The sequence below is a fragment of the Balaenoptera borealis genome, assembly GCF_965194805.1.
Source record: "Balaenoptera borealis genome assembly, chromosome: 2".
In the NCBI taxonomy this organism is placed as follows: domain Eukaryota; kingdom Metazoa; phylum Chordata; class Mammalia; order Artiodactyla; family Balaenopteridae; genus Balaenoptera; species Balaenoptera borealis.
Genome location: NC_138867.1, coordinates 182,113,533 through 182,133,347, shown reverse-complemented (window position 1 = coordinate 182,133,347; position 19,815 = coordinate 182,113,533). Strand labels below are relative to the sequence as shown.

The 19,815-nt window shown below is 54.7% G+C and overlaps 2 protein-coding genes across 5 annotated transcripts; one reads left to right on the top strand and one right to left on the bottom strand.

Annotated features, from left to right (window-relative positions):
* Positions 1-682: 682 nt before the first annotated feature.
* Positions 683-9,171, bottom strand: TMIGD2 (transmembrane and immunoglobulin domain containing 2; the record flags this gene model as incomplete). Its single annotated transcript, XM_082380472.1, has 5 exons — positions 683-932; positions 1,482-1,583; positions 1,679-1,708; positions 5,785-6,203; positions 9,098-9,171. 5 exons carry the CDS (start codon positions 9,169-9,171, stop codon positions 766-768), a joined length of 792 nt encoding a protein of 263 aa, XP_082236598.1. The 3' UTR covers positions 683-765.
* FSD1 (fibronectin type III and SPRY domain containing 1) lies at positions 9,141-19,815 on the top strand (the record flags this gene model as incomplete). Of its 4 annotated transcripts, none has more annotated exons than XM_082379244.1 (13): positions 9,141-9,274; positions 10,268-10,363; positions 10,528-10,659; positions 11,428-11,529; positions 12,222-12,244; positions 12,415-12,536; positions 13,034-13,243; positions 16,487-16,585; positions 17,382-17,541; positions 17,896-17,975; positions 18,974-19,225; positions 19,329-19,417; positions 19,518-19,815. In XM_082379244.1, exons 1-13 carry the CDS (start codon positions 9,260-9,262, stop codon positions 19,626-19,628), a joined length of 1,491 nt encoding a protein of 496 aa, XP_082235370.1. In that variant the 5' UTR covers positions 9,141-9,259. The 4 variants fall into 4 exon arrangements, with proteins under 4 accessions (XP_082235370.1, XP_082235371.1, XP_082235373.1 ...); XM_082379245.1 differs by having other exon boundaries at positions 18,974-19,134; positions 19,518-19,644; XM_082379247.1 differs by lacking the exon at positions 19,329-19,417.

The following is a 19,815-nucleotide window of genomic DNA, read 5'->3' as shown; positions in this document are numbered from 1 at the left end:
AGGCAGACCCTTGGAGGGGGAAGAGCATCCCCAGCTCCTTGTTTTGGGGATGGAGCTGGGGTTGGAGCCTGAATGGCTCACAGGGAGGGACCAGAATTCAGAGAGCTGGAGACAGGCAGGGAGAGAGAGGCATGGAGGCAGATAAAAACCCAGAGACAGTGGATGGAGACCAGCAGATTAAAAAGATGGAGAAACCGAGGGGGCGAGGCTCTCAGGCCAACCCTGCCCCCACGCTGCCCCTCCTCCCTATCGCGGGTGGGCGGGCGGGCGAGCGGGTGGGCGGGCAAGGGCTGATGCTGCAGAAAGGACATCTGTCCCCATGGAAACAGCAGAAGTGGGGGAGGGGAGCCAGGCCCAGCTGATGTCACTTCAAGGTGACAGTCGGGCAGGAGACCCCGGGGGGCTGATAAATGCCAGGAAGCCCCGATCTCCCCCCGCACCCAACTCCAAGCCTGCCTGGGGGAGAGGGAGATACCAGCTGGGGAGGGGGGTGCGTCCAGCTCCGGGCACTGTTTTGAAGCCAGGGGCATCACTTCTCTGCTAATTGGACATGTCTCTCCAAGGATAAGAGGCGGAAGGCTTGCGAGTCGTCAAAGAGCCCCCTCACCACGGTGGTCCTCTGAGACCCCCCTGATGACTCCTCAGATCTCTTTAGCACTCCCAAATTGCCACAAATTCTGGCTTTGCTTTCTTCATGAGCCTTTATTGGGTGTTCTGTGGGCAAGGGAGAGGTCCAGCCTCATAGAAATGAGGAGGGGGCGTGTCTCAGGATGAACTGCTGGACTTGGTGATCCTCTTGGAATAAGTCACATCTTTACGTAGCTGCTGGGGGGTCCTCTCTGGGTCTCTGGGGGTTCTGATTCGTCTTCCCACTTCAAGGAATCCTCTTGGCCTTGGCTGCCCAGAGGAGCCTGGGCCAGGAGGGACTCCAGCTGCAGAGATGGGGTGACTGGGCCTGGGGCTGGAGGAAGATTTGGGAGCCAGAGGCCGCTTGGGGGTGGGGGGCCAGGGGAAAGAGATCGAATAGAAGCTTTGGCCCTTCTGATTCTTGCTGGAGATGTCCAGCACCTTCCCCTACACAGGCCATGCCTCACTCTTCCTTGGAGCCCTCTGGGGCTGGTATAGGGCATTGCTGTAGAGTGGATTCCCTGCATTGGAAGGAGGAGGGTATGACACCAAGAGGGGAGAATCACTTAAGAGAGCCTGGCCCTCTCCAGCCCACTTTCTGGAGGCTTTGTCTATGCCTCTGAAAAACATGGGTGTAGGGGCCAGCCTTCCCCATCTATTCCTCTTCTCTGCCTCCCAGCCTCACCCTCGCTCCTTCCAAAAGGGGCAGGTATCAAAGTCAGAAGGGTCCGAGTTCCATCCTTGTCAAGCAGCTGCAGTTCCCGCCTCCGCCACGCGGGGGCGGGGTCGCCAGTGGATGGCGGTGCTCGTGGGAAGCGTCCGCCCTCCGAGCGGCTACCTGCGCGGTTCCTTACCTGCGTCTCGGTTCCGGCAGCGGCGGCGGCCCCAGATCCAGGCGCCCAGAGCGAAAGCGGCCACGGCCACGGCCCCAGTCACCAGCAGTGCGAAGGAGAGCCCTGGGGAGGCGGTGGTGGTTTGTGGGCGGTCTGACTGGGGGCGGGGCACGGGGGGCGGGGCGGGGCTGGATGAGGGGCACGTGGGCGGAGCTCACCTGAGAAGCTCCAGTTCAGTAGCCAGCCATCTGCCGAGAAGAAACCTACGTCTCAGGGGAGCTCACGTTCGAGTACAGCTTCCTGCACCCCTTCACGGTAAGAGCCCCTCTACCCCGTGTGGGACCTCAGGGTTCTTGCCCCTGCCATGCTGTGTGAGTTCAGGCAGGGATTTGCTCTGAACCTGTTTCCTCTTTTGAAAAAAGGATACTAATCATTCCTATCTTGCTGGGTTATTGTGAAATAACTGCCAACGGGATTTTCTCATCATGAGCTCCATCATCCCCACCATGAGCTGCACCACCCTTGTCATGAGCCCCATTGCTGCCATCATAGGCTCCACCGTTCCCATCACAAGCCTTATCATCCCCACCCTTAGTCCCATCACCCTGAACACGAGCTCCATCATCCTCCTTTTGAGCTCCACCATCTTCACCAGGAACTTCACCAGCACCACCACGAGCTCCATCATCCTGACCATGGGATCTATCGTCCACATGGCTCCTGTTTTTTGAGCGTCTACACTGTGTCAATCCCAAGAAAACTGAGCCTCAGAGAGCCTGAGTCACTTGCCTGGAGTCACACACCCAGGCAACAGCTGGGCCCTGCTTTGAACAAAGGCGTTTCTCCCCTCAGCTTCCCTCTCCCTTCCTTGTTTCAGAAAGAAAGGAAAGGAAAAAAACCAAACCAAAACAAACAAACAAAAACTTACACGGGCCTGAATTTTTGAGTCTTGCTGAATAATCAGCATCATAGACACAATAATAACCACTTATGTTTGCTGTGGACTTACTATGTTCCAGACCCTGCAATAAACTCTTTAGATATAATCACTTTAAATTCACCTAATCTGATGAGGAAAGCACTATTAGCTGAATTTTGATGACTAAGGAAACAGGCACAGAAGGGTCAAGTCACTTGCCCAAGGTCACACAGCAAGTGAATGGCAGAATGAGGATGTGCTTTCAGGTCTGTATAACTGACATGAACCCCAGCCAAAGGCGCCTTCTCCTGTGACTAAGACGAGACCCAGAGCCCCCAACCCCTTCATCTTGCAGGTTCTAAAGTTGGCAGTGGTCCCAGGGTTCCAAGCAGCTGTTCAGGGATGGGGAAGCCAGCTGTGGGGAGCTGGACCTGTGCCCGCTCACTCTCGCTCCCTCACAGCTGCCAACAACTCACAGCCTGGTGCCTCTGCTACCCTGCCTCTGCTAATTGGTAATTGGCCCCCTCATCACTGGAGGGGTGGGGGGCAGGCAGGACAGCCATAACACACCGCCCCGGAGGCAGGCAGTGGGTGGGTCCTGCCAGCTGGAGAAAAATGGGCGTCTCTTGGGTCTGGGAGCCCGGGTGGTCCTTCATTCTGCCTGATACAGGCCAGGCACGTGCCCAAGGCCCTCGGGAACCGCCGAGAGAGAGCAGGACCCCATCGTGTCAACCTGGGTCTCCGGCCCCTATGATTTGGCCTATAATGGGGTGTCATGCAGAGTGGGGAAAATGCATGAGGTGGGCTCTGGAGAAAGCTGGCTGCATCCCTGGCTTGTGTGTGTGGTTGGATGTGTCTTGGCCCTTGCTGGGCCTCAGCTTTATCCTCTGTAAAGCGAGGCAGCTGGCTTAGCTGATCGGGAAAGTGGCTTCCAGCCTTGAGAGTCCATGGCTTTCTTTTTCGTTTATTTGTTTGGCCGCGCCACACGGCTTGTGGAATCTTAGTTCCCCGACCCACCAGGGATCAAACCCGTGCCCCTGCAGTGGAAATGCGGAATCCTAACCCCTGGACCCCCAGGGAATTCCCGAGAGTCAATGGTTTTCAATTCTGGATTCTGGAATTCTAGAATTTTCTGCTCCTACACACTTTGTGATTGCAAAATTCTAAGAGTCTCTCTGGGACTCCCCTGGTGGTCCAGTGGTTAAGAATCCATCCTGCAATGCAGGAGACACCAGTTCAATCCCTGGTCAGGGAGCTAGGACCCCACGGACCGCAGAGCAACTAAGCCCATGCACCACAACTAGAGAGCCTGAGTGCTGCAACTGGGACTTAACGCGGCCAAAATATAAATAAATAAATACTTAGAAAAAAAATTCTAAGAGTCTCTCTTTTTAAAGTATTTAAGACGGGTTTCCCTGGTGGTGCAGTGGTTAAGAATTCACCTGCCAGTGCAGGGGACACAGGTTCGAGCCCTGGTCCGGGAAGATCCCACATGCCGCAGAGCAACTAAGCCCGTGCGCCACAACTACTGAAGCCCGCACGCCTAGAGCCCCTGCTCCGCGACAAGAGAAGCCACCACAATGAGAAGGCCATGCACTGCAAAGAAGAGTAGCCCCCGCTCAGGGCAACTAGAGGAAGCCTGTGCAAGCAGCAAAGACCCAACACAGCCAAAAATTAATTAATTAATTAATTAATTAATTAATTAATATTAAAAATAAGTAAATAAAGTATTTAAGACTACAACTCTAAGATTCTAGAATCTTCCATTCCTTTATTTCAGTGTTTCTCAACTTTTTTCATTATCACTCCCCTAAGTAGACTTTCTAAGAACCTTAATTTGTTCCCCGATGAAATGTTAATACCACAGACATTCTGTAACTCTGTTTATGGGCTGTCTGCGTATCGATGCTTTGTACATAAAAAGAGTAAGATTTTTTTTGCTCCCAAGAACAAATTTTTGCCTCCTTAGGAGTGACAGTCCCATGCAGAACCTATGCTGTAATTCTCAGAGCTTAGAATTTATGTCCCTAGGATTCTAGGACTGCAAGATTCTATCTTGTGGTTTGAGATTCTGGAATTGTCCTCGGTACCATAGAAATGTGTCCATATGTTGACCAAAAGACAAGTTCTAGATTGTTCACAGCAGCCTTATTCATAATAGCCAAAACCCAGAAGCTGCCCAAATGGTCATCAGTAGGAAATTGGAATGATTGGTGGCGATGGAGGCCGCTCTGCAGCAAGGATGAGCCACTGCTCCACGCACCAACATGGAGGAATCTTCCAGACATCATGTTGAGTGAAAGATGTCGGAGACAGAATATACTCTGTGAGTCCATTTAAGTAAAATGTGAAACCAGTTAAAATAGATTTATGCTGTTAGAGGTCAGGATGGTGGGGTGGGCGTGAGGATGGCATCTATGAGGAAGCAGGTATGTGTGTTGAGCATGGTGGTGGGTACACAAGTGTGTTCAGGTTGTGAGACTCCATTGCTGTGGTTTGTCTACATCCCTCCAAAATTCATATGTTGAATCCTAACCCCCAATATGATGGTAACTGGAGGTCGGGGCCTATGGGAGGTGATTAGATCATGAGGGTAGAGCCTTCATGAATGGGATCAGTGCTCTTATAAAAGGGACCCCAGGGGACTTCCCTGATGGTCCAGTGGTTAAGACTCCACGCTTCCAGTGCAGGGGGCACAGGTTCGATCCCTGGTTGGGGAACTAAAATCCCACATGCCGTGCGGCATGCCCCCCCCCAAAAAAAGGACCCCAGAGAGCCCCCCGGCTCCTTCTGCCACGTGAGGACATAGCTAGAAGGTGCAAGCTATGAAACATGAAGAGGGTTCTCACCAGAACACAACCTTGCTGGTGCTTTGATCTTGGATTTCCAGCCTCCAGAATTCTGAGAAATAAATCTGTGGTTTATAAGCCACCCAGTCTGTAGTGTTTTGTTATAGCAGCGGCCAAACAGACTAAGACATCCATTGAGCTGGCCACTTACAGTGTGTGCATTTCTCTGTATGTAGGATGTACTTGAATAGCATGTTTTATGGGATTGTTTTGAATCAGAATCCAGAATTATATATATTCAAGGGTTATTATAATTGTAATATCTTGGAACAGGGCTCAGCAAATACGGCCCATTGCCTGTTTTTTTCAATAAAGTTTTATTGGCATCCAGGCCCTCCCATTCCTGTAGGTATGCCTCTGGTGACTTTCATGCTGCAACGGCAGAGTGGAGTCGTTGCAACAGAGGCTGTCTCGTCTACAAACTTCTTGCATCTGCAGACTTTCTGTTCCTAGGAATCTGATTTGGAGAATTTATGTTTCTAGGAGTTTGAGATTCTAGAGTTTTAAGATTTCTAGAAGTTCCAAGTCCCCGGCTTGCCCGCACACGCTCTCATACCTGTCTCCACCAGGAGCTGCGTCCCACTGCCCTGGGCCTCCTCCAAATCAGGGATCTCCACGGTCGCCCAGCACACGTAGAGCCCACTGTCGTTGAGGCTCACGTGGTCCAGCTTCAGGGTGAGATTGCCAGGCGGCTGCCAGGAGAGCCGGCCCCAAGGCCCGCAGACATCCACGGTGAGACTGCCGTTGATGATGTGTGTCTGGCACAAGATGTCACCATCCTTGGTCCATTCGACGTGGAGCCGCTCCCAGGCCTGGGCCTGTACCACCTGGCAGGCCAAGGTCACCTGGCTGTCCTGCCTCACCTGCAGCAACTTGGGTGCCTGCTGCACACTCAGGCCTGTGGCTCCTCGCAGGGCTGGGGGACAAAAGAGGTGAGTGAGGCCTTTCTCAGTGTGTGTGAGTGTGTGTGACTTACTGCATTACTCAGCCCACAGGGGTTAGGCAGTAAGAGTCTGAAAGCTTGCTGTCTGTGTGATCTTTGCAAGGTTCTTGCTGAGGCTCAATGGCCTCATCTGTGAAATGGGGATAAGTCTCTTGGCACTTGCGAGATTTCAAGGTGGACTGTATGATGTGTCCTGCTCTCAGCCACACAAATATTGCCTCGTGTGAGCCAGACCCTGTCCTGGCCACTGTGGACACAGACACAGAGGTAACTAAGACAGAAGTCCCTACCCTTGCGGAGCTGAGGGTCTGTGGGGAGAGAGAGACACTGGAAGTCGTGAAATGAGAATCCTGATGGAGGAGAGGAATGGGGAGTGGCAACAGGGGATAAGGATGAAGTGAGAGGATCTACTTATAGAGGATGGTCAGGGAAGGCCTCTCGGAGGAGGTGACATTTGAACAGGGATCTGAATGGTAAGAAGTAGTCAGCCGTGGGAAGGAAGGAAGATATGCAGGAAGAGCACTCCAGACAGAGGGAACGGGCCGTGCGAAGGTCCTGAGGCTGGACAGTGCCTGGTAAGTTGCAGGAACAGTGAGGAGGCCCTGTGGCTGGAGAAGAGCTAGCCAGCGAGAGGAAGTGGGATCCAAGAAGTCAGCAGGGGATGGCTTTTTCAAGGCCTGCAGGCCATGGGAGTGGGGTGTGGTGGAGGTACCGAGGTGGGGGTGGGGAAAGGGGAGCAGTTTAGTTTTTAACCTAAGTGTGATGGGAAACCAGGGGAGCAGGGAGGAAATGTGGTCCAATTTAAGTTTTAAAAAGATCACCCTGACTGCCATGCTGAGAACAGACTATGCCACAGGGAGATCAGATGAGGCCAGGAAACGAGGGTCCAGGAGACCAGTGATGGGGGCCGGACCCTGGAAAGAAGTGGTCAGAGTCTGAATAGATTTTGAAAGCTGCCCCCAGAAGAACTACAAGAAGAACTGAATTGAGAGAGAGGGAAAGAGGGACAGTGGCAGATTTCCAAGGTTTTAGCCTGAGGAACTTTGTGAATGGTGGAGGCTTTGGGCCAAGATGGGGGATACCGAGGGAGAAGCAGGGCTGGAGGGGAAAGAAAGAGTTTGCTTTGGGCCATGAGAAGTCTGGGGTGTCTGTTAGACACACCAAGTTCCTGGTCTTTGGGGTGCAGTTGTAGCTGACGCTAGAGAGAGGAGATCCAGGGAAGGGTATTCCAGGCAGAGGGAACAGCAGGTGCAAAGGCCCGGAGGTGGGATCAAGCTTGATACGTTGGGATAAAAAAAAGAAAAAAGGAGAGAAGAGTCAGCAGGCTGGCCACGGGGGAGAGAGGGAATGCAGAGGAGAGAGGAGAGGAGAGAGATCAGCGGAGCCAGGTCACGCAAGGCTCGTACCCAGGTCACGGTGTGAATTTTATCCTGCGCGCCCCTCTGCGGATCCTTGCTAGAACCCTCCAACCCTTGTAAAGTTCTGAGTATCAGGGAGAGAGACGGGGCCTATTTAGCAGAGCGGAGAGACTGAGGTTTCGAGGGGCTCTGGATAGGAGGGGCAGGAAGCTGGAGTGATGGGTCACAACAGGATGGGGGTAGAGGGGAGGGAGGCCCAAGTACTCACCCCAGAACTGTGCCAGGAGGACCAGCATCGTGCCCAGGGAACCCATTCCTGGCCCATCAGGCTCCCCTCTCCCAGCTGGCATCCTGCCACCCCCTCTCCCCCTCCTACGTGACAGACTTCCTGTCACAGAGACATACGTGACACTCCACCCCCACCACAGAGGTATATGTGACACCCGGGCAGCCAGCAGACGTCCGGTGGCCACTGCTGCTTGGGGCTCCCCTTCCTGTCACCTCCTGCCTCAGTTTCCCAGAAGTTTTTTTTTTTTAATCTGTAAAGCAGTCTGCGTATGTGATGGAGATCATGTGAGTGAAAATCCCTCTGAAAGACTATATAAACACACCTAGGCTGGGGGGGACACATTGAAGGGCAGGTGAGGGGAGGGGAGCAGGTGGCAGAGGCCTGAGCAGGGGACAGAATGGCAGAATCCCAGCCTCAGTTATTTTGCCCCCAAGATGTCTTGCTTTGGGGTTCAGAGGAAGGGATTTCTGCTAATGGCTTTGAGTCCCACGGCAGGTAGGGTGGCTCCCCTGTCCCCACAGCCTGGGGAGAAGTTTGGGGGCCCAGTCGAGGGGGTTCACAGACTCTGGACTTTCTCCCAGCCCTGCACCCATCACCCCACAGCCGGCAGTACCCACCCCGGAGGAGGAGGCAGACTCCTAGGCCTCAATGTCTCACCCCCAACCACAGTGTGACCTCCTTTTTTTCAACCAGAAAGAACAGGGTCAGTGTTCTTGGCAGAATTGTTCCTGTCAACCACAGGGAGGCCCCTGCGGTGGCGCTCTGCCCACACTTCCCCAGGAAGTGCCTCCCAGCCTCCTCCTAGCCCTATGGATTCTGGGCAGGCAGAGAGGCTTCTGGAGGAGATGTGAGAGCCTGGGGCTTTGTGGGGTGCATAGGAGTTCAATTGTGATTTAGGGAGGGAAAGGCGGCATTGGAAGCTGAACATCTGCTTGGGCAAAAGACTTTGGCTTTTCAGTAAATGTAAGGCGTGAGTAGTTGCGGGGGGCAGATCTCTGGGCCAGGTGGAGGTGGATTGTAGTGGAATTCCAGTTTGAGTGGCAGCTGAGAAGTTGTGTGGGTGAGAGAGTGGGGAGACTGAGGCACTAGGAGGACTAGGGGTAGGCTCAAGGCCACACGGCAGTCGAACCCAGGCATCCTGCCTCCCAGTTCCGGGCTCTCTCCAGCTCAGACATCATTAGCAATGTCGCCTGGTACGACCCAGGCTCTGGGGGTCTCGGTTCTCGGCGACCCTAGCGCAAGAAGGACTACATTTCCCAGCCTGCCGCGAGGGAGGCGCCTGCGTCCTGCGGCCAGTGATGGAGCGCTGACTGGGGGCGCGGCGGCGGCGGCGGCGAGGGCTCGGCGGGCCATTGGCTACCGGCAGCGGCAAAGGCAGCTTGGGGACTAGAAGAGCGAGTGAGACCCGCGGGCCTGGCCGGGGACAACCTAGGCTGCGGCCATGGAGGACCAGAGGGTAAGACCGGGGCGGGGCGGGGCGGGGCCCGCGGCGGGGGTAGACAAGAGGAGGGGACCAGGTGATGCCGCAGCTCCCTCCCCGCCCCCCCGCCCCAGCTGCTCTGCGGACGAAGCCCCACCCCCACCGCAACCGCGCCCGGATCTAGCCCCCATTCTAGACTCAGCCCCCCTACCCTCGCCACAACCCCACATCATCTTGGCCTGGGTTCAGGCACATCCCCTCCATGTCCCCCACGCCCTCCCAGTACCCCGGACCCAGCCTTGACTCCATCCCCCACGCCTTCCACCCGGATTGCGGACCAGGTGTCCCGGCCCCCGCCCCGCCCCGCCTCGGAGGACGCCCCGCCAGCTCAGCACTGGTGACTCCACCAATCCCGCGCCCCCAGGAAAAGCACCCGTCGGAGGCCTGGGTTAGGGATACAGGCCCCAGCAACATCCTCCCACGCGGCCTCCTTCCCTCCCGCATCCCCTCCTCCAGGCCTCCTTGCCTTTCTCCACTTACCTGGCCTCTCTAACCCTTCCTCAGGTACCTCCTTTCTCCTTGCTAATCCCTTTTCCCAGCGGATCCCCTTCCCCAGATGAGCCCATGTTCTGCAGGCCTCCTTTTCCTCTGGGGCTTCTTTCCCCAAGCTAGCCCCTCACCCTGGATCGTGCCCTGCCCTCAGGATATAGGTACCTGGTTGAAGGCTTTGTGCTCAGGCAGACCTAACTGGGGCCCAGGGTCTGTCCCTTCCTGAGAAGCTCTCTCAGAGCCTCAGTTTCCTCCCCTGTGAAATGGGCACACGCAGGGTGCCTAATGCCTGCCCGCTCCCTGAGGGATGTAGGGCCAGAGCTCCGCCCAGGGCCTGCTCTTGGTGGATGCCCAAGCTCATTGGCACAGCGGCCCCCGCATCCCCTCCCTGTATGCCTGGAGGACAGAGTGGGGAGCCTCAAGTCGGGGAGCCCGGCCAGGCTGAGGGGCTTAGCTGTGCGCACACTTCCCTGGGGGCAGGAGGCTCTGCGGAAGATCATCACGACACTGGCTGTGAAAAACGAAGAGATTCAGAGTTTCATTTACTCCCTCAAGCAGATGCTGTTGAACGTGGAGGTGAGGAAGTCGCCCCCCAGGAGGGAGGGAAGGGCAGCCATACGAGCTAATCTGCTGGTGTCCATGGGACTCGTGGGCCTGGCTGCCACGGCCAGGCCTGTTTCCCCATCTGACCACCGGCTTTGACAATCCTGGCCGTTCTGACCCCACAATGTCTCTCCAAGGCGAACTCGGCCAAGGTGCAGGAGGACCTGGAAGCCGAGTTCCAGTCGCTCTTCTCCCTCCTGGAGGAGCTGAAGGAGGGCATGCTCATGAAGATAAAGCAGGACCGTGCCAGCCGCGCCTACGAGCTGCAGGTGTGTGTGTGGTGGGCGGGCTGGGGGGGGGGGGCTGCTCTCCCGGACCCCCGCCCAGACGCCATCCCCCATCTCACCCCTCCCACACCCAGCCCAGCTGGCCTTAGCGTCTTCCTCCAAACCTGCTCCTCCTCCCGTGCCCCTTCCCAGAGATGTCCCCAAGTGTCCCCGGTGTCCAGAGCCAGCCCCTCTAGTGGTGTCGGCCACACCTCCTCTTTTTCCTGGGCTCTTCCCAGCCTCCTCCCTGGCCATGACCTATTAATGCCCCACCCACCTGCTCTCCTTCTTAATCCCCTCTCCCATCCACCCCTCCTCTCCACTGCTGCAGCCCCACCCGTACATCTGGCTATTCCTCCCCACCGGTCCTAACCCAGCGCTTCCAATTTCTCAGCCCTTCCCACTGGTGCCCCAGATCTGAGGGCATCACCCCTTGCCAAACACCCCCTGTGACTCTCCTGGGGTCCCAGATTCCAAGCTGGGGTCGCTGGAGCTGCACCAGAACCTCCTGGGCAACCTCCTAACACCCCAGATTCCCATCCCTTGGGGGATGTGGAGCCCTGGGCTTAGGTGTGGCCTGGGCATGTGCGTTTCTAAAGAAGGGATCCCCAGGTGGTTCTGATGCCCTGCCCGCAGAGGGCCAGCCTCCCTCTCCCACCTGCAGTTGGAGAAGGGCATGGTACCCTGGATCCCGAAGGCGGTGGGGAGCCCCGGGAGGGCTTGAGGCAGTGGAGTAAGGTGTCTCTCCTCTCGGTGCCGTGGCACCTGCAGAACCAGCTGGCTGCCTGCACGCGAGCTCTGGAGAGCTCTGAGGAGCTTCTGGAGACGGCTAACCAGACCCTGCAGGCCACAGACCGCGAGGACTTTCCTCAGGTGGGTGCCTCGGAAGCCAGATTGGTAGGGCTGCCAGATAAAATACAGGACCCCCAGATACATTTGCCTTTCAGATCAACTACGAGTAATTTTTTAGTATAAGTATGGCCCATGCAATATTTAGTCTAAGTACATCCCAAAGATCACATGGGACATACGCTAAAAAAAACAATTCTTCGTGGTTGATCTGAAATTCAAATTTAAGAACAAATAAATTTTTTAGTATATCTCATGCAAATGTTTAGTATAAATATTTCCCAAGTGTTGCGTCGGACATGTTTACACAAAAATACCTGTCCATTCTTTATCTGAAGTTCAGATTTAACAACGAATAATTTTTTAGTCTTATGTCATGTGCGATATTTAGTATGTGTGTCTGAAATATTGGATGGGACCTACTTATACTAGAAAATCATTTCCTGTTTATCTGAAATGCAAACTTAACTGGGCATCCTATAAAGTTTTTATTTGCTAAATCAGCCAACTGTATGTACTGGGTACTGGGCGGGAGGTGGGGGTGGGAGCCTGTCTTTGCCCCCTATCCCTTCAGGGCACAGCCAAGGTTTTCTGCCCCAGTGTTGGGGCACTTTGCCACATAGATGCCTGGCTGGGCCTCAGTCTTCCTATCTGTATACTGGCTTTCTGACTCAGTCAACACAATTCTTTGGATTTTATTCTGTCCCTCTTTCTAGGCTGCCAAGCAAATCAAAGATGGGTAAGATGCTGGGACCTGGCTCCCACCCCATTGCCCCACCCCTGTTGTGAAGGTGGGAATGCCCAGGTGAGGGTCCCTTGGCCCAGAGCACTGGACAGGAACAAGGGGGAGGGGGTCCCCTACACACACCTCGGAGAACCAGGCCTAGGCGTCCACCTCCTTCCCTGCAGTGTGACAATGGCCCCCGCCTTCCGGCTGTCATTGAAAGCCAAGGTCAGCGACAACATGAGTCACCTCATGGTGGACTTTGCACAGGAGCGGAGGATGCTACAGGCACTCACGTTCCTGCCTGGTGAGAGGGGAACTTGCTGGAGGGCCAAGATTGCAGGGAAATAGCCCGGGAGTCTGGGGGGCCCTGAGACAAGGCCTAGAGTAGGGCTGACAGCCTTTTGTGGAAACCCCAGAAGGCCCCGCCCTGGGGTGGAGCCTTGAGAATTCCCACCCCCCAGTGGGTGGAGCCACGAGGAAGCCCACCCACCAGGGGGTGGAGTCCCATGGAGGCCACACCCCCAATTGGTAGTGTTCTGGAAATGTTCTACCTCTAAATGGTGGAATCCAGAGAAGGCCCAGCCATTTGTTGGTTAAACCCTGAGAAAGCTCTTCCCTACCCTCCACCCTTTGAGGAGGTTCCACCCCCAGGCCCCACAACCCAGAGGGGCCCCGCCCCTAATCCTGGGATCTGGAGGACGCCCCGCCCCCAAGAAGGTCTATTATGTGGGCGGGGTTACAGCAAGGCCCGCCCCTGCAGGCGCAGCACCCTGACACCCCTCTCTGCTCTGTCCTGGGCAGTGCCTAGCGCCCCTGTGATCGACCTGGCCGAGTCCCTGGTGGCCGACAACTGTGTAACCTTGGTGTGGCGCATGCCGGACGAGGACAACAAGATTGACCACTACGTGCTGGAGTATCGGCGGACCAACTTTGAGGGCCCACCCCGCCTCAAGGAGGACCAGCCCTGGATGGTCATCGAGGGCATCCAGCAGACAGAATACACCCTGACCGGTAAGGGCAGCTCACCCTTCCCCATCAGTCAGCCTGGGGCTCATGGACGATCCTCAAGGCGCGTGGGGTGTGAGAGCAGCCGGGCTGGACTGATGGGGAGTAGCAGAAATAACAATAATGGAAACGATACTGGTGACAGCCACTGTACCGAGTGTTGAGGGCTTACTATGCGCTACGCATTTTACCCACGTGTAATGGGCATGCTTATTATCACCATTTTACAGATGAAGGAACTGAGTGAGGTATGGGGAGAGAGGGCCTCCTCCATCCCTGTCTTATCTCTATGATCCAGCATTCGTTCATTCATTCATTCATTCATTTTGACTGAATGACTGCAGGGTACCAAGCACCATCCTTGGAGTAGTGGGGGAGCAAAGTGGGTGAAAATCCCTCCTCTTGTGGACTGGTGTTTGGGGGGCTACCCTCCCAGGATTTGGGGATTTCCTTGGCCGTTAGAGCAGAAAGCCTGGGGGAATCCATCCAGCTGGTAGGGGAGGGTCTGAAGGAAGATAAAATTAGGGGTCCCTAATGAGTTAAGAAGCCGTCCTGAGCCAAGGGAAACCCTCAGGGGCGGGGAGAGTCTTGCTGACAAGATAACTATCACCAGGGCTCTTGGGCTGTAATCAGCCTGCTCCTTATCTGTAATCAGCATGCATGGTTAATAATGAGCATGCTAATTGCAGGAAAGAAAAGCCAGCAACCTGCAAGAGGGCCTGAAAAACTCTTGGCTTATCCTTTGCATGGGAATCAAAATAAACACATCCCATTTTTTTCCCCCAGTCTTTTTTTATTGTGGTAAAATACACATAACATAAAATTCACCATCTTAACCATTCTTAAGTGTACAGATCAGCTATTCATTGCGTTCATGATGTTGTGCTACCATCCTCCCCACCATCCATCTCCAGAACTTTTCATCTTGCAAAACTGAAACTCTGTCCCCATTAGCTTTGTTTGTTTGTTTGTTTGTTTTAACTTTTTGGCCACACCACACGGCTTGCAGGATCCTAGTTCCCCGACCAGGGATCGAACCCGCACCCTCGGCAGTGAAAGCTCAGAGTCCTAACCACTGGACCACCAGGGAAGTCCCCCCTGTCCCCATTAGACACTAACTCCCATTCCCCTCCCCGTAGCCCCTGGCACCCACCATTCTACTTCCAGTCCTCATGACTGTTACTACTCTAAGTACCTAATATAGGTGGAATCACACAGTATGTCTGGCTTATATCACTGAGCATCATGTCCTCAAGGTTCATCCACGTGGTACCCTGTGTCAGAATGTCCTTCCTTTTTTAAGGCTGAATGATAGTCCCTTGTGTGGCTATACCCAGCTTTCTCTAGTAGTGGCAGCTTACATAACTAGAATTCAATACCAGAACCAGAAAGCTGACACGGGTACATTCTGCAGTGTTGATTCACTTTTCACCAGTTTTACACGCACTCATTCGTGTGTGCCTGTGTAATCCCATATGCAATTTTATCCCACGTGTAAATTTGTGTAATCACCACCACCATCAAGGTGTGGATCTTCTCTATCACAGGCTTCTGGATGCATCCTCTTTACCTCTCTGGCCTTTTCCAAAATCCATAGTGAGCGAATTCCTCAGGGCAGGAACTTGAATCCCTCAAAAGACCTGCGATATTCAAGATAATGATGAATTCGCTCACCTATGTAAATAACCTATGTGGTTATTTGCAGTCCACCTACTCTCTCGTTGATTGTTTGGAAGACAGGAAGGTTTTGGTTAAGTGTTTATAACTTATATTCCTTGACCCATCTCATCCTCATGTGAACCCTGCTCAGTGTTGGGGATGTGATTGTTGGGTTGCAGAGTAGGAAACTGAGGCATGCACTGTCAAAAGTCAGATGGGTTCATGATTCTGAAACCAAGCCTCCTGGGTGATAGTCTTAGCTCTGGGGCAGTAGATGGCGCTGCTGAGCAAACCACCTTACTCTCAGAAAAGGGGCTTCAAGGAAGGGTGAGGCAGTCTGGGTGGGCACCTGGAGGAGGTTAACAGCCAGTCTGAGGCCCAAAAGAGAAGGGGGAGGGGGGAGAACAGACTTCCAGGCAGAAGAACAGCCTGATCAAGGGCTCAGAGGCCAGAACACTGAGCCTTTGTGCCTGGAACTAGTTAAGTTTGCAGAGGGAACAACAACTGTAGGGAGAGGGGAGAGGAGGAACGGGGGCTTTACCCTGAGGGCAAGGGGATCTATGGGAGATTTCAGAGCAGGGGGTACTAAGTGTTGTTTGGGATGCCCAGAGAATGGGCACCCTGTGAGGAATGCCCAGGAGGCAGCTGGACGTGTGGTCTGAGCTAAAAGTTGGGCTGTGAGTGCTGTGGGTGGAGAGATGGTGTCTGAAGGGTGAGAAGGGGACAGTCAGCAGAGTGAGGTGAGCAGGGGTTCCAGACTGAGGCACCCATACATTTGAGGGTATGGAGGAGCCTGCAAAGAAGACCAAGGGGGAGCAATCAGAGGGGGCAGCCAGGAGAGGGCAATGCCATGGCTGCCAAGGAAAGAGAATGTTCCATGAAGGAAGGAGTGGTCAGCCAGGAGATCCTGAAAGATGAGGATTAATCAGGCCAAAGGAAGGAGAGGGAGTGAGGCAGCCGAGAAGGGGGGGTGTGGACAGCTCTCCAAAGAGGTTTTGCTTGAGGGAGAAGATAGCTTGATGGTTGCTTTTATTTTGTAAGATTAGAAGAAATTAATAATATTTTTTTTTAAAATGATAGAAATGGAGGGTAGGATATATCCTAGTAGTATGGAAAGTCTTTAAGGAACCAGGCATGGCTAGATCCAGGGGTTCCAGCAAATGACTCGCTCATCTCCATTCCCGACACTCGTTGGCTCTAGGGGCTGCATTCTCAAGGAGGCTTGCCGACATGCTGGCAAATTTTCTCAAAAGGAGCTTCCTCCTAGCTGGCCAGCCCAGAGGACAGACAGAATCTGCTCGTTATAATACCAGAGTCCCAGGGCAGATTCTGATTGGCTAGTTTGGGTCATGTGCCTATCCCTGGACCAATTGGTGTGACTGAGCCATAAAGCATCCTGATTGGCCAGTCTGGGTTGTGGGCAGAGCCAAGTGATACCCCACAGGTGAATGAGGGCAAGGATGGTTTCTCAGGGATGTCATTTATAAGATACTCCTTAGCGTGAAGGGTGGTGGGATTACTGTGGGACACAGGGGCCTCTAATCTATTGCTCAAAGTGTACACAATGTTGATTCCTCTGTTGTCTCGTAGGTCTCAAGTTTGACATGAAATACATGAATTTCCGTGTGAAGGCCTGTAATAAGGCAGTTTCAGGCGAGTTCTCTGAGCCAGTGACCCTGGAGACACCAGGTGACTGGCTCCCACCCCTGCCCTGGCTGAGACACCATAACCCCTTACTCCCAGGGCCCCAGGGACTGGTGTCTGAGGAGAATCTTCTAAGCAGGATTCTATGACCCTTTTTGCCATGGTTGCCAGGAAGCTCAGTGCTCGGTCCACAGTAGCTTCCTTAGCCTGAGTGTCTGGTATAAAGTTGGTATTGTTCTTTGCATTTGCAGTTGATCCCATTATACCTGGATGGTTTTTAGACACACACACACACACACACACACACTCTCTCTCTCTCTCTCTCTCTCTCTTCCAAAAAATGGCTAAGCACGCTATAGAATTGGGAATGGGATATCAGTACTGAAGACAGATTTGTTAGCCTCCCACAGTGACACCTTTGAATGTCCTGATAGGAAGTCCTTTTGCAATCTTGCTTAACTCTGTCATGCTGTAGCCCAGCCCCTTTCCTGGGATTAATCCCCAGTGGAAGCACAGGGCAGCACAGTGGTTTGAAAATGGCTTCAGACCTGGGATACCTTTAGGCAACAAGCCCTTGGTCTTCACTCCTCTGGCTACATGTTCTGCCCTCTCCACTCTTCCCCATCTTGTCTCTTGGTGTCTTTCTGCCTGTTGTCTCTGTATCTGTCTGTCTCTGAACCTTTGTCCGTTGGTCTCTTTTGCTCTCCCTCTGTCTTAGTCTCTGTTTCTTTGTGTTTTTCTGTTCTCTGTCCCTGTCATGGTCTGTCTTGGTCACTGTCTGTCTCTCTCTGTGCCTCCGGGTTTCCCCATCTCTGTGACTCCCACGTCTGCCCGGCCCCAGCGTTCATGTTCCGCCTGGATGCATCCACATCCCACCAGAACCTGCGGGTGGATGATCTCTCCGTGGAGTGGGACGCCATGGGCGGGAAGGTGCAGGATATCAAAGCTCGCGAGAAAGATGGCAAGGGGCGGACGGCGTCTCCCGTCAACTCCCCAGCCAGGTAGCCTGCCCTCTCCCCTCCCTGAGTCTCTGGTGGAGGAGATCAAGCTGGACATGGACACACAAAGCCCAGTGTGCTCAAGGCTGGGGTGGAGGGAGGGATGTGGAGCTGGGGGGACCCAAAGAGTTAATGAAGGGAGAGGAGACTTTGAAATGGGTTTTGACGGTTGAATAGGAGTTTTCCAGATGAGGAAGGGCACTGGTGTGTTCTGACACGAAAGACCCTGTGTATGAAAAGAACCTTAGACAGTCAAGGAATGATGAAAAGTTCCTGGTGGCTGGGGTGGACCAGGGAAGCCCTCCGATGGGAGAGGTGAGTTCTGAATTGAGACTTCCCCTTCCCTGTCGCCCACAGAGGTACTCCATCTCCCAAGAGGATGCCCTCGGGTCGTGGGGGACGGGATCGCTTCACAGCTGAGTCCTACACGGTGCTGGGTAAGGAGGAGGGAAGATGGGAGGAGGGAGGAGGGAAGATGGGAGGAGAGAGGAGAACTCTGGGCAGGGCCCTGATGGGGGGTGGTGGGAGAGAATTCCTTTGGCTGGGGAAACTGAGGCAGCTATCAACAAAGCTTCTGTGGGAATGGTCCCAATAATGTGTTATTGTGACACTGGAGGAATGGGAAGATTTGGGGCTGAGGGATTATTGGGGGGAATCAGAGCTTATGGATGCTTTGGACTGGGGAGTGGCTGGGCAGGAGGTTGAGAGGGGATTTCCTGGGGTCTGTGGAGTAGCTGAGACTCAGGGAGTAGCTGGAAAGAACAGTTGCCTGTGGAGCAGCCAGGTTTGTGGAAGAGCTGAATCAAGACAGGGGCTCGGGGAAGTGGCTTAGGGTGAGTGGAGGAGCCAGAGAGAGTCGCTGGGTCTGAGAAGTGGAGAGAATGGCTAGGATGAGAGGAGCGGTTAGCACCACAGGACTGATTGGATCCTGTGAAGGAGAAGCTGGAGTCCAAGGAGGACCTGGAGTTCAGGGGAATCACCACTGTCCAGAAAAAAAAGCTTGAAAAAGAAGCCGGGGTAAATGAGGAAGCCAGTGTGGTCTGTACTTTGTGGCAGGTGGCGGCGGGGAGGGGACAAATTTAGGGAGTAGCTGGTTTCTGGGAATGAGTGAGGAGAAAAGCTACCATCTGGTGGGGCAGGAGTGTTGTGCGGAGAAGCTGCAGCTCAGGAGTAGCTGGATCGGGGAGTAGCTGAGGTGGCAAGAATCTGGATCCGGGTCTGGGGAGGATGTGGACTCAGGGAGTAGCTGAAATCTAGGTGAGGCTTGGAGAAGATCCAGACTTAACGAATATCTAGGGACGCCTGGAGTATCTGGAAGGAACAGCTGAGGACCGAGCAGTCTCTGGAGGGAATAGCTGGGCTCTGGTTGCCCCTTTGTGAAAGGGCACCCGGGACCCGATTCTACCCAGTCCCCCCTGCCCGCTCCGCCCCACAGGGGACACGCTGATTGACGGCGGGGAGCATTACTGGGAGGTGCGCTACGAGCCGGACAGCAAGGCTTTTGGCTTGGGGGTGGCCTACCGCAGCCTGGGCCGCTTTGAGCAGCTGGGCAAGACAGCCGCGTCCTGGTGCCTGTACGTCAACAACTGGCTGCAGGTCAGCTTCACTGCCAAGCACGCCAACAAGGCCAAGGTGCTGGACACCCCCGTGCCCGACTGCCTGGGCGTGCACTGCGACTTCCACCAAGGTGACCCCGAGCCCCCGCTGACCTCTCCGGCCACCCCTGTCCGCCGTCTCTCTGCCCAAACCCCTCTTACCGGTCCCCCTGTCCCTCTTGCCCTCCACCCCAGGCCTCCTGTCCTTCTACAACGCCCGCACCAAACAGCTGCTGCACACCTTCAAGGCCAAGTTCACACAGCCACTGCTGCCGGCTTTCACGGTGAGGCCTCCTCCACGGCCCAGGGGTAAGAGCGGGGGTGGCGTGAGGGCTGGCTTCACTACGGAGCCTCTCTGTGTCCCCCCCCGACGCCGTCCCCCAGGTGTGGTGTGGCAGCTTCCACGTGACGGCAGGCCTACAGGTCCCCAGCTCTGTGCGCTGCCTGCAGAAGCGGGGCAGTGCTACCAGCAGCTCCAATACCAGCCTCACCTAGGCCTCGGGACGGCCCCTCAGCCGGGCTGATTTCGGGGGGACGCCTCCAGGCCTCGGCAGTTTCGGCTGGGCACCCTCCTCTCACTTGCTGCTTGGAGCCTTAACTCCTGATGGGGGTCACCAATGGGGAGCGGGCATGGGGGCGGGCCCTCCTCCCCACCTCACCTCCTAATAAAGGTCAAACACTG